Below are 14,143 nucleotides of genomic sequence, written 5' to 3'. Positions count from 1 at the left end.
TATAGCTGGGAGTAAATGTAGACTATCTCTCTGAGACATATTACTAACTTAATTTAAGCGTAATCTTAGGAATGGTATAAATTAGATTTCTTGTTGCTGAATTAATTTTGAACTACTTTGTTTTCAGCATTCGTCTTAAAAGATCATTATGTCTTAAGTTGGGCCAGCCAGTTGTTTAGATTGAGCTGTACTTGCAAATCGGTGTTTTGTATTTTGTCTTTGTGTAAAGCAGGATAAAATGATAGAGTGAAGATGTTAAGGCTGAAGGGTTTGTAAACTGATTTTGTCTTAGCTGGAAGTTAACAATTTAGGTTTTTCCATGATTTAGGTTAATGAAGAGAAAACATTTCATACTTTATACCCTTTGAAATTATATATTTTATTTAATCGAGAAAATTCTAGCTTTAGCTGTACTTCTTTTTAAGTAATCAAACAGAGTTTTAAATATGTTGGTGTTATCATTGGTTAATTACATGATTGGAAACTTATTGTCAGTGAAAAATGATACACACTAATGGCATGTGCAGGAAAGCTTGAAATAGCACATCTTTATATCCATGCAAATTCTCCAGACTCCTTATATGACCTACTTAATGTACTGCCTACCAAAAGAAAAACCTGGGGAACTTTTAAGTGTCCATTAAGGCTAGAATATTACATTTAAATGTTTTATATATTTGTAATTTTACTATCATCTGTTTCTTTCATAAGTACCAAAGGTATTTTCCATGATTGAACTTTTAAAAGAGAAATAGATTTGGCATTTCAGAGTATTTCTGACAGCCAATACATTGTTACTTGGAGCTTGTTGGTTGTTTAGAGTTAAAAAATGAAGGGCTGTTTGCGTTGGCCCACGGACTGTAATCCCAGCGGACTTTGGGAGGCCTAGGCGGGTGGATCACGAGGTCAGGAGATCAAGACCAGCCTGACCAACAAGGTGAAACCCTGTCACTACTAAAAATTAGCTGGGCGTGGTGGCATGCGCCTATAATCCCAGCTGCTTGGGAGGCTGAGGTAAGAAAATAGCTTGAACCCAGGAGGCAGAGGTTGCAGTGAGCTCATGCCACTGCATTCTAGTCTGGGCAAGCCTCAGGCCTGTTTATCCAAGATGCTTTCAGTTATTCTTTAAATGTACCCAGGTTTACTTTCTGACTGACATATTTGTGGTTTTTTTTTTTGTTTTGCAAATATAGAGCTGCCAAATGCTGTTAAATCAACTGAGAGAAATCACAGGCATTCAGGACCCTTCCTTTCTCCATGAAGCTCTGAAGGTTGGTTTCCAGATCTCTGCCAGTCCGGAGGCTTTCAAGCAGCTGTCTATATGATAGTTATGTCAGTTCAAGCTATTTCTGTACCCAAATTAAAGCACATTTGGGTACAGAACCTCTACAGGTCAAATGATTGACCCAGTATCTTCAACATGTAAATTATAAGGGGCTGGGGGAGATTTGTGGTTCGGGTAACCCTGCAGCGTAAAAGAGATTTAAGAGACATCAACCAGTGCACTGTATAAGCCTTATGGTTCCTTATCCAAACCAGCAAACTAAATGATATTTGAGTCAGGGAAGTTTGAACTGGTTATCTGATATTGAAAAAACCTGTTGTTACTCTTAAGGCGTGACAATAGCTTTTTTTTTTTTTTTGGAGATGGAGTCTCACTCTGATGCCCAGGTTGGAGTGCAGTAGCACAACCTTGGCTCACTGCAGCCTCTCCCTCCCGTGTTCAAGTGATTCTGCCACCTCAGTCAGCCTCCCAAGTAGCTGGGATTACAGGCATGTGCCACCACACCTGGCTAATTTTTGTCTTTTTAGTAGAGACGGGGTTTCACCATATTGGCCAGACTGGTCTTGAACTCCTGACCTCAAGTGATCCACCCGACCTGGCCTCCCAAAATGTTGGGATTACAGGTGTGAGCCTCCGTGCCCGGCCATGGGTTATATTTTTAAAAGATACATTCTGAAATGTTGACCAGTGATAAGATGGTTAGGATTTGCTTCAGAATATCTAAGGCAGTATAGGAGGTTTAGAGAAAATAAGAAAGGTTATGACTAAGTGACTAGGTAATTGTTGAAGATAAGTGATAGGTACATGGGGGTTCTCTTATTCCCTTTCCTGGCATATATGTTAGAAATGTTTCCTCATAGAACGTTAAAAACAAGAAAGATCACCACTAGAAAATAGGTAACTGCTTGGCCTTTTTTTTTTTTTGAGACAGGAGACAGGATCTCACTCGGTTGCCCAGCCTGCAGTGCAGTGGTGTGATCTCGGCTCACTGCAGCCTCTGCCTCCTGGGCTCAAGCGATCCTTCCACCTCAGCCTCCCTAGTAGCTGGGACTCAGGCCTGGCTAGTTTTTGTATTTTTAGTAGGGACGGGGCTTTGCCAAGTTGCTCAGGCTGGTCTCCAATTCCTGGGCTCAAGCGATCTGCCTGCCTTGGCCTCCCAATGTGCTGGGATTACAGGCGTGAGCCACTGCGCCTGGCCTGCTTGGCATTTTTGTTGTAGGACTGACTTGATTTAGAATGTCTATGTTAATTGCCAACCCCCTTTTTTGACACATCGTACTTTAGACTGTTCACAGAAATCATGAGTAGTAGTATCTGAAGCAATGGGAACAAATCTCCATCGAGATTTCACTTTTGTTTGGGTGTTGTGGGAAATCAGAGCATGGAAACTCCTGTAACGAGGCGTTTGATAGACGCTTCAAGCACATTAGACCTGTCCAGTATAGTCTTATAATTCTACCCTAGAATTATGCCTGAAAGTACTCAGTGTGTCAGCAGGGTAATAAAGTTAATACTCAAAACTGGTTTTAAATTCTATGATGATTACTTTTGAAATTTCTATTGTCTTTTTCTCCCATAGGCCAGTAATGGTGACATTACTCAGGCAGTCAGCCTTCTCACTGATGAGAGAGTTAAGGAGCCTAGTCAAGACACTGTTGCTACAGAACCATCTGAAGTAGAAGGGAGTGCTGCCAACAAGGAAGTATTAGCAAGTAGGTACCGTATATCCTGTCTTGGTCCTTTGCTGAACTAGCAGAAAATAAGAAACCAAGTCTATGTGAGTTCCATGTCAATCACATCAGCCTTTTGAAAATAATAGTAATAACAGCTTATTACTGAGCTGTTGCTATGTGACAGGCACAATTCTAGGCACTTAAAAAGTTTCGGCCAGGCGCGGTGGCTCACGCCTGTAATCCCAGCACTTTGGGAGGCCGAGGTGGGCAGATCATGAGGTCAGGAGATCGAGACCATCCTGGCTAACATGGTGAAACCCCGTCTCTAGTAAAAATACAGAAAATTAGCTGAGCGTGGTGGTGGGCACTGGTAGTCCCAGCTACTCGGAGGCTGAGGCAGGAGAATGGCGTGAACCCAGGAGGCGGAGCTTGCGGTGAGCTGAGATCCCGGCACTGCACTCCAGCCTGGGCGACAGAGTAAGACTCGGTCTCAAAGAAAAAAAAAAGTTTCGTTTGTTCATTTACTCATTGTTTAGCATTAATTTAAATGAGGACCAACTATGTACCAAACACTCTTGAATCCCTGCCTGCATGTAGTTTATTTTTTAGTGGGAGAAGCTCAACAAGTAAATAAATTATATAATATACTAGAATATGATAAATACCATGGATAAAAAGGACAAAATGAAAGAAATGAAAAAAAAAAAGAGGGCTGGGGACTGGATTTCCAATGGATGGACTTTTTTTTTTTTTTTTTTAAGATGGAGTCTCACTTTGTCACCCAGGCTGGAGTGCAATTGTGCGAACCTCTGCCTCCTGGGTTCAAGCAATTCTCCTGCCTCAACCTCCTAAGTAGCTGGGATTACAGGCACCCGCCACTACGCCTGGCTAATTGTTTGTATTTTTAATAGAGACAGGGTCTCACCATGTTGGCCAGGCTGGTCTTGAACTCCTGATCTCAGGTGATCCGCCCACCTCAGCCTCCCAAAGTGCTGGGATTATAGGTGTGAGCCACTGCACCCAGCCGGGATGGATTTTTAATTAAGAACGTGCAGGGGAGGTGAGGGAGTAAGTCATTTGAGGCCCTAAGATGGGAGTGCACCTTGGCTTGCTCAGGGAACTGCAAGGAGGCCAGGGGTAAGGCTCGGTGAGTGAGGAGGGCTGAAAGGGATGGGGCCATGGAAAGAGATGGAGGTGGATCATTCAGAACCTTCCTAAGTACTGGCTTTTGCTGTGAGTTAGGTGGGTAGCCTTTGAAGAGTTTGGAGCAAAGGAATGATCTAAACTGATTTCCATTTTCCATTCTGACTGTGGTGTTGAGAACAGAATGTGGGGGAGGGGACAGTGACGAGCATGGGTCAGATCAGGGACCCCAGGCCAGGCTGCTGTGGTGGAGGGTAAACAGTGCTGGCATTCCGGCATATAGTATTTTTAAGGTAAAGGCAGAAGGATTTACTTACTGAGGAGGTAGGGTTGTGAAAGAGGGAGGAGTTAAAGGTGACTCAAAATGGTTTTTTGTAAGCAACTGAAAGGAGTTGCACTTAACCAAGATGGGAATCACTATAGGTGGAGCAGATTTTGGATGGTAAATGAAGAGATCAGTTTTGGGAATACTAAATTTGAAATGCCTGTTAGATGTACGGCAGAAGTGTCAGCAAGACGGTGGAGACCCAGGTGCATAGTTCAGAGGAGAGGTCCAGGCTGGAGGTAGGTGGACTTGGAATCATAACCTGTAAATGCTCTGTAAAGCTGTGAGACTGAGGAACTCTCCAAGGGCATGGGCATAAGAGAAATAAAAGGTTCTGCAGCTTAAGCACCGGTTGCTGCCAGTGTTCAGAGGTCTGGGGAGGTGAAGAGTGCCCAGGAAAAGCCAGGAAAATGGGGACTCTGGAAGCCAAGGAGGCTTCTGGGAGGAGAGACCAAGGAGAACCTTCTGGAACCTTCTGGGAGGAAGGCGAGGTGGTGTTAATGGACATTTGGGCTGTTAACAATTTTGAACTATTCTGAGTGATGCTGCTGTGAATATTGTCATGTATTCTCATATTCTCTTGGTACACACTACAACTTTTTTCGGTCACCATTGTTCTTTTTGAGACTCACCCATGTGGAGGGTTATAACTGCAGTTCTTTCATTTTCACTGGTGTGTAATATTCCATGGTCTGAATATACCACATTGTATGTATTTGTTGGTTGATTTTGGGGTTGTTTTCAAGCTTTTGCTATTCAAGCCTGCTGTGAGCTATTCGGATTCATGCTGCTTGTCCTTGTATGCAAGAGTTTTTTTAGTGTATACATCCAGTGATGTAGTTGGTAGGTATTAAGATACGCTTATCTTCAACTTTATAGGTAATGACAGTCTTTTCCAAAATAATTTTTTACCTATTCATACTCTGTTTAACAGGGCTTGAGAGTAACCATTACTCTCAAATTTGCTATCTTAGATTGGGAAATTGTCACCCTTCCTACTCATGTGAAATGCTCTACCTCAGCTTCCCCTCATGGGTCTTACAGATGCTAATAAAAACATTAGGTTAATTAACAAAAGAATGGGGAAAGGCAGAGGGGAGAGTCAAAGGGCTCACCCCAGGAAGGTGGAAATTTTTAAGTGGTTCTGTTACAGGTTTTCTTTAGCACTGAAAGCATTTGCATGGTCTGTTGGGATAGTAAAGCCCAGTTCAGAGTCAGTGTCTATACCTGTCAGGACCCATTTGTAGTCCCCTAGGGTTACCAGCATTAGTCTCACTGGCCAGCAGTCTTCAGGGCCTTGCCACCAGGGAATCCTCCCATAGCTGTCGGCAATATCTTTCTCTTCCTGGCAGACAGAACTGTTCTTATTGGCATTTTGTTCTTGAGGGTGGAAAAGGAACATGTCTAGACTCAGCCCATCTCTGCACTGCTGCAGTACCCCCATATCAACTCATCTTAAGGGATTTCTTCTGGTTGGCATCAACATGTCCTACTTTAATGCACCCTTCAGATTTCTATAGGGCCATGCCCCATATGGGCATCCCTTTAATAGGCCAGTTTTCCATTGCTCTCCTGCCTGATCATGTGGCCACTGTCCACTGCTCGTGAGTGAGTAAAAAGCCTAACACAGGGGCTTTTATCACTGTTCAATTCTTCCATCACTGCTAGAAAAACAGCATGCAATCAACACATGCTGCTGATTTGTTTTTACCTTCTTTGATCCCAGTGGCGACCTTCCTTCCAAATACGATGTTAACCATTCACCTTGGAACTACCATCTGCAAACTAAGCAGCTCTTTGTTGGTCTATTGAGAGCTGTTGGGAAACTGTCCAAGTGTGGGTAGGATCCAGCAGCTCCTCACACAATTCCTGAGTCAGTCTTAGGGGAAAAGAGGCTCTGCGACCTGGGGAATGCAAAGACCTCCTTGCATTTTCCAGGTAGCAAAATCCTGTATAAACCGTTTCCATTTTATCATGGAACTCTCTTGGGCACTGCCATCCTCATTGAAGTGTTTCTCTGACATCCCCCAACAAGACAGCATGAGTATTTCAGGTTTCAAGATGATTTTATGTCCTCATTTATAAGGGTAGCTTCAATTAATGTCTCATAGCAAGGTAATAAATGCTCCTCAAGTGGTACTTCTCTAGTCCAAAGTCTCAGTAGTCGTCTCTGGGAGGCACTCACAGGCTTTTGCCATAAGCCCTGGGAAACACTCCGCAATCAGTTTGTCCCTACCAGCACTCTATTGTGTAGGCTCAGGGAATCTTTCTGGTTCCCATTTAGCATGTCTAATTATTATTGCTTGAAGGACAAGTTTGCATGCCTTCTGTTTTACAGGAGTAGGTAGAGGGAACATTCTCCAGGCTGATACAGCATCCATCCCCATAATACAATCAAGTAGAAAAGATGGAACCACTTCACATCGAAGCAGGTTCAGATATGCCAACTCGCCTATAAAATTTTGTCCTAATTCCATCAACCCTTACTTTCCTAAGTATAGCCTCCTTTAGGACTTAATCAACAGGTTTTAGAATCACAGTGCATTGTGCTGCTGTGTTACGAAGCCCCAGAAAGGTTTCTACTCCCCACCCTGACCGCTTCACCACTGGTGTACATAAGGCTTTGGGTCCCCAGCAAGGGATTCAGCCAAAGTACTCTTGGCTGTATGTCAGTCTTTATCTTGATTAACCTGCCTCAACATTGGCCCCACACAATTGTTGGTCATCTTTCTCTTTGTGGTCTCTGCCTTTCAGCTTATAAAGTTTCTTCAAACTGGGGTAAATGCAGGAAACTTGTTTGAAGCCCTTTAATGTTGATTCATCAGCAGAGTTCCCTTTGGTCCAGCCACCTTTGGTAGTGCTGTATTAAAATGTTTAATCAGTATGTTTAATTGAAAGACTATAATTTCCCCACTGATCTGCAGTATCAATTCTGTGTTATCTCAAACTTTCTTTTTCCCCTTAGTTTCACCCCATCAGCATTTTCTTTGCTCACTTCCTTAATAATCCTTTAAACATTTCCACCTTTGTCCTTTGACTTTCCCATCTGCCTTTCTCCATTTTCCTGTTAATGATCCTGTTGTTTTTTATTAGCATCTGTAAGACCCATGAGAGGAAGTTAAGATAGCAAATCTAATGAGGCTTCCAGAACTGTTTGTCAGTTTTGCTATGGTCATGTTGTATGAGGGGTCCACACTGAAGGAGTGTCCTTAACCAGCATGACCTGGGTAATGGGCATTTTCAGTGAGTGAATATCCCTGTCATGATAAAGCCAGTGTCTATTTCACTGAGTATCCGTTTTCAGCTCTTTTGTATATATACCTAGAAATAGAGTTGCTAGGTCATATGATAATTCTATATTTAGCTTTTTGGGTAACATTTCTAAAAGAGAACTGTTTATTTTTCAAAACTGCAACATTATCACACTAAAAATAATCCCTTAATATCATCCATGATCCCTTAATATCATCAAATACCCCGTGTAGAAATTTCTCTGGTTATCTTATTAACAGTGTTTGCAGTTTTTGTAAGAACAATGATCCAAATAAATTAGAACATTAAGTATGTTTGAAGTGTCTTTTAAGACTCTCTTTATTTATAAAATCCGCCCCCCCTTTTCTTGCAGCTTAATATCCAAAGAAATCAAGTCCTTGGTTATGTCAATTTTCACGCATTCTGGAGTTTGGCGATTGTATTACTGTGGTATCTTTCAATGGATTTTTCTGTCTCATGTCTTTCCTATAAATGCAGATGCTTATCTGGCACAACTGGGTCATAGGTGGTAGTGTGTATATATCTTCTATTTTGTTACATTGAGAAGCATATAATTTCTGGTTGCCCTCTTTGTGTTGTTAAAATCGTAATTGTATTTAGGTATTGTCAGCTTATTTCATCTATTATGAAGTTTCTCACTTAGCATATTCAGCAGCCATTAATGATTGTTACCTAAATGGTAACAATCTAGGTACCATCTAGGTAATTTTACCTAGATGGAAATAGAATGGTAATATTCTATCAAAATTATGATAATTGGAATAGTTATAGTGATAATTGGATTGATTATTTATTTATTTATTTTTGAGAAGGAGGCTCGCTCTGTCGCCCAGGCTGGAATGTAGTGGCGTGATCTCAGCTCACTGCAACCTTTGCCTCCCAGGTATAAACTATTCTCCTGCCTCAGCCTCCTGAGTAGTTGGGATTACAGGCGCACAGCACCACACCCGGCTAATTTTTGTATTTTTAGTAGAGATGGGGTTTCACCATGTTGGCCAGGCTGGTCTCAAACTCCTGACCTCAAGTGATCTGCCTGCCTCGGCCTCCCAAAGTGCTGGTTTTACAGGCGTGAGCCACCGTGCCTGGCCTGATAATTGGATAATTTATTACTTGAAATTATTATTTTAGTAAAAAACATATTACATAAAATCTAAAGATACCACAAATATTCGATTTTTAAATACTTTATCCTTTTTTTTTTTTTTTTTTTTTTTTTTGAGATGGAGTCTTGCTCTGTTGCCCAGGCTGGACTGCAGTGGCCGGATCTCAGCTCACTGCAAGCTCCGCCTCCCGGGTTTACGCCATTCTCCTGCCTCAGCCTCCCGAGCAGCTGGGACTACAGGCGCCCGCCACCTCGCCCGGCTAGATTTTTGTATTTTTTAGTAGAGACGGGGTTTCACCGTGTTAGCCAGGATGGTCTCCATCTCCTGACCTCATGATCCGCCCGTCTCGGCCTCCCAAAGTGCTGGGATTACAGACTTGATTACACCGCGCCCGGCCACTTTATCCATTTTTAAATATAGAGTTCAGGAGTGTTAAGAATAGTCAAATTGTTGTGAAACAACTTCCAGAATGTTACCATATTGCAAATCTGAACTCCATACCCAGCCCCTGGTAACTACCATTCTGCTTTCTGTTTCTATGAGTTTGACCACTTTAAATACTTCATATAAGTGGACTCATACGGTAGTTGTCTTTTTGTGACTGGCTTATTTCATTTGGCATAATATCTGTCATAAGTTTCATCCATGTTGTAGCATGTGACAGTATTTCTTCTTTTTTCCAGTTTTTTTTGGTAAAACATATAGTTTGCCATCTTAACTGCTTAAATGTACAGTTCAGAAGTATTAAATAAATTCATATTGTTGTGCAGCTATCACCACCATCCATTTCCAGAACATTTCATTTACTTAGTATGCATTGAACAGTAACCCCCATTTTTTCTCTCCTCCATTCTACTCTTTCTCTGAATTTCTAGGAACCTCATATAAGTAGAAATACACTGTTTGTCCTTTTGCAGTGGGCTTATTTCACTTAACAGAATGTCTTCAGACTTCATGTTACAGCATGCCTCAAATTTCTTTCCTTTTTAAGGCTGAGTAATATTCCATTTGTATGTATGTATATGCCATGTTTTGTTTATCCATTCATTAATGGACATTTGGGTTGTTTCTGCCTCTTGGCTCTTGTGAATAGTGTTGCTGTGAACTTGGATGTACAGATATCTCTACAAGACCCTGCTTTAGGCTGGGCACTGTAGCTTATACCTGTAATCCCAGCACTTTGGGAGGCTGAGGCAGGTGGATAGTTTGAGCTCAGGAGTTCAAGAGCCAGGGCCACATGGTGAATCCCTGTCTCTACAAAAGATAGAAAAATTAGCCAGGTGTGATGGTGTGTGCCTGTAGTCCCGGCCACCTGGGAAGCTGAAGCAAGTAGATCCCTTGAGCCCTGGAGGTTGAGGCTGCAGTGAGCTGAGATTGTGCCACTGCACTCCAGCCCGGGTGACAGAGTGAGACTCTGTCTCAGAAAAAGACCCTGCTTTAGATTCTTTTGGATCTCTACCCAGAAATAGGATTGCTGGGTCATATGGTTGTTCTATTTTTAATTTTTTGAATAGCCTCCATACTGTTTTTTGCAGTAGTTACACCATTTATTTTTACTTATTTATTTAGTTAGTTTGTTTGTTTATTTGAGACAGGGTCTTGCTCTGTCACCCAGGTTGGAGTGCAGTGGCACGATCTTGGCTCAATGCAGCCTCCACCTCCCGGGTACAAGTGATTCTCATGCCTCAGCCTCCTGTGTAGCTGGGACTACAGGTGTGTCCCACCATGCCTAGCTAAGTTTTGTATTTTTAGTAGAGACAGTGTTTCACCATGTTGCCCAGGCTGGTCTCGAACTCCTGACCTCAAGTGATCCGCCTGCCTCGGCCTCCCTGAGTGTGGAATTACTGGCATGAGCCAGTAATTTATTTTATTACTATAATATGAGCCGTATTTTATTTATTTATTTATTTATTTATTTATTTATTTTTTTGAGACAGAGTCTCACTGTTACCCAGGCTGGAGTGCAGTTGTGCAAACAGGGCTCAATACAGCCTAGACCTCCCAGGCTCAAGTGATCCTCCCGCCCCAGCCTCCCAAGTAGCCGGGACTATGGGCACATAACACCATGCCCAGGTATTTTTTATTTTTTATTTTTATTTTTTGAATTTTTTAGAGACAAGGTTTCGCCACGTTGCCCAGGCTGGTCTTGAACTCCTTAGCGCAAGCCATCTGCCCACCTTGGCCTCTCAAAGTGCTGGGATTATAGGCGTGAGCCACCACCCTGGCCAGTTGCACCATTTTGAAATCCCACCAACAGTGCACAAAGGTTCCAGTTTCTCCATATCCTTACCAATCTTATTAATAATATTTTTTGATAGCTGTCGCTATGGGTGTGAAAGGATATCATTGTAGTTTTGATTTGCATTTTTCTGATGATTAGTGATGTTGAGCATCTTATGCTTATTGGTCATTTATCTAGTATATTCTTTGGAGAAATGTCAATTCAGATTTTCTGCCCGTTTTTGAAATCACTCTTTGTGTGTCTCATTCGGTTACAGGAGTTCTTTTTGTATGTTCAGTGTATAGATCTCTTATCAGATGCATGTTTTGCAAATATTTTCTCCCTTTCTGTGAGTTGTCTCTTTACTTCTTCTTTTTTTCTCTTTTTGAGACAGAGTCTCGCACTGTCGCCCAGGCTGGAGTGCAGTGGTGTGATCTCGGCTCACTACAACCTCTGCCTCCTGGCTCCCATGTTTAAGCAGTTCTCCTGCCTCAGCCTCCCAAGTAACTGAGATTACAGGCACCTGCCACCATGCCTAGCTAATTTTTTTGTATTTTTAGTAGAGATGGGGTTTCACTATTTTTGTCAGGCTGATCTCGAACTCCTGACCTAGTGATCCGCCCGCCTGGGCCTCCCAAAGTGCTGGGATTACAGATGTGAGCCTCTGTGCCCAGCAGTCTCTTTACTTATTGATGGTGTCCTTTGAAGCCCGAAAGATTTTTTATTCTATGTTTTCTTTGGTTTCTTATGCTCTGGGTGTCATCTCAGATTCTGTTGCCTAATCTAAGGTCATGAAGATTTACACCTGTGTTGTCCTCTAGGCGTTTTATATTTTAGCTCTCATTTTGAGGACTTGATCCATTTTGACTTAATTTTTGTATGTGGGGCTAGGTAGGAGTTCAGCTTTATTCGTTTGCACGTGGTGTTCAGTTGTCACAGCACCATTTGTTGGAAAGATACTCTTTCCCTCTTGAGTTGTCTTAGTACTTAGGTCGAAAATCAATTGACCAGGAATGTAAGAGTTTATTTCTGGACTGTAAATTCGGTTCCATTGATGTATATGTCTCCTTATGCCAGCAGCACACAGTCTTGATTACTGCAGTTTTGTAATACTTGTGTTTTTTTTAATTTAAAAAATTTTTGTTTTGAGATGGAGGTTTTGCTCTTGTTGCCCAGGCTGGAGTGCAATGGCATGATCTTGGGTCACCGTGGCCTCCGCCTCCCAGGTTCAAGCAGTCCTCCTTCCTTAGCCTCCCAAGTAGCTGGGATTACAGGCATGCACCACCGTGCCTGGCTAATTTTGTATATTAAGTAGAGAGGGAGTTTCTCCTTGTTGGTCAGGCTGGTCTTGAACTCCCAACCTCAGGTGATCCACCCACCTTGGCCTCCCAAAGTGCTGGGATTATAGGCGTGAGCCACTGCTTCCAGCCTCTTTTATTTTTTTGACTGCTCCTGTGGAACAGGGCTACCACATAGGCAGTGTGCCCAGAGTAGCTGTGGATTATTTTGGGTTTCCCTTGTAGGTGATTATTATCCGTGAATTATGACAGTTTTGCTTCTTATTTTCCAGCCTTTATATTCTTAGAGATGGGAGTCTCACTCTGTTGTCCAGGCTAGAGTGCAGTGACACAATCTCAACTCACTGCAGCCTCCGCCTCCAGGGTTCAAGCGATTCTCCTGCCTCGGCCTCCCAAGTGGCCGGAATTACAGGCACATGCAACCACGCCCAGCTAATTTTTTGTATTTTTAGTAGAGATGAGGTTCCACCATGTTATGTTGGCCAGGTTGGTCTCAAACTCCTGACCTCAGCTGATCCTCCCATCTTGGCCTCCCAAAGTGCTGGAATTACAAGCATAACCCACCATGCCCAAAAGTTCTTACTGCCTGCCTAGAACTTCCAGAACCATGGTGAATAAAAGCAGTGATAATAGATGTGTTTGTCTTAGTCTTGATTTTAAAGCAAATGTACTTAAGGTTTTTCCATTAAGTATAACAGTTTTCTGTGGGCTTCTCAGGGATACTTTTTCTCAGCCTAAGGATAGTTTTTCTCTTCCTAGTTGGCTTTCAGTTTTTATCCTGAAAGAAAGTTGAATGTTATCAAATACATTTTCTGTATCTGTTAAGATGATCCATTTTTTTCTTTTAATTGTTAAGATAGTGAATTTTACTGTTCCATCTAGTATTAACTCAATTTTTTTTCCTGCAGTAAACTCAGCTTGGTCTTAATATGTAATTTTTTTTGTATATTATTGGGTTCTATTTGCTAATATTTTGTTTAGGTATTTTGTATCTGTGAGTATTTTGTATCATGTGTGAGTTTCACTTTTTCTTTCTCTTACTGTTCTTAACTAGTTGAGTATATCCCTATTCTCTGGAATATTTTGTATGAAATTGAAAATATCTGTTCCCTGGATGTTTGATATTTGGCTGATGTTTTGTGATAATAGAGACTATTTAACCCACATGTATGGGATCTACTTTTGACTTTGTGGAGTGAGAATACAGAAGAGGGTATTTGATTCATTTGATTATTGCAGCTTGTTATTTCTGTACTGTGGGCTAGTCTAAGGTTACAGTGTAGCTGAAGTTACTCATTTGACTATGCAATAGGGTAATAAAATTGTTACACAGTTGAGCAATTGTTGTAATGAAAGCTAGGGAGTATGTCTTTACCTTTTTCTTGTATTACAGAAGGGCAGTGTTTTCTATATATAGACTAATTAAATTTCTGTTTATCTTACAGAAGTGATAGACCTTACTCATGATAACAAAGATGATCTTCAGGCTGCCATTGCTTTGAGTCTATTGGAATCTCCCAAAATTCAAGCTGATGGAAGAGATCTTAACAGGTTATTGATTTAATTTATAATCCTTGCCCCCACATTTGTGTGTATGTCAAAGGCAATAGCTCTGTGAATGCCACTCAGGAATAATTCTGCTAAGCGCCTGAATGAAATTTCTTTTAGAAGAAATTTTGAATTCGCATTAGCTTACTCTTTGGTTCGCTTTTGAAAAAGCCAAACTGAAAGGGGTCTTATTGCAACCTGTGTCTTTGAGTAGAAGCGTGCAAGGTATTTCAGTTCACAGTTGCTAGGGTGAATTAAAAACAACCTAGTCCAG

At 41.7% G+C, this 14,143-nt stretch overlaps 1 protein-coding gene across 20 annotated transcripts in view; it reads left to right on the top strand.

Moving 5' to 3' along the window:
* Nucleotides 1–14,143, top strand: part of LOC105493578 (ubiquitin specific peptidase 28) — a 79,775-nt gene that overhangs the window by 21,096 nt on the left and 44,536 nt on the right. For 13 of the 20 annotated variants that reach the window (XM_011761319.3, XM_071075607.1, XM_024796512.2 and 10 more), the window contains 3 exons: nucleotides 1,194–1,271; nucleotides 2,865–2,997; nucleotides 13,767–13,872. In XM_011761319.3, the coding sequence (XP_011759621.2) occupies nucleotides 1,203–1,271; nucleotides 2,865–2,997; nucleotides 13,767–13,872 (308 nt within the window). In that variant the 5' untranslated portion in view covers nucleotides 1,194–1,202. The remainder of the gene's footprint in view (nucleotides 1–1,193; nucleotides 1,272–2,864; nucleotides 2,998–13,766; nucleotides 13,873–14,143) is intronic. The other 7 variants (XM_024796513.2, XM_071075605.1, XM_011761329.2 and 4 more) reach the window with 1 other exon arrangement.

Source organism: Macaca nemestrina, chromosome 12 (assembly GCF_043159975.1).
Source record: "Macaca nemestrina isolate mMacNem1 chromosome 12, mMacNem.hap1, whole genome shotgun sequence".
In the NCBI taxonomy this organism is placed as follows: domain Eukaryota; kingdom Metazoa; phylum Chordata; class Mammalia; order Primates; family Cercopithecidae; genus Macaca; species Macaca nemestrina.
The sequence above is the reverse complement of the archived record's forward strand: the minus strand, read 5'-3'. Positions and strand labels throughout refer to the sequence as shown.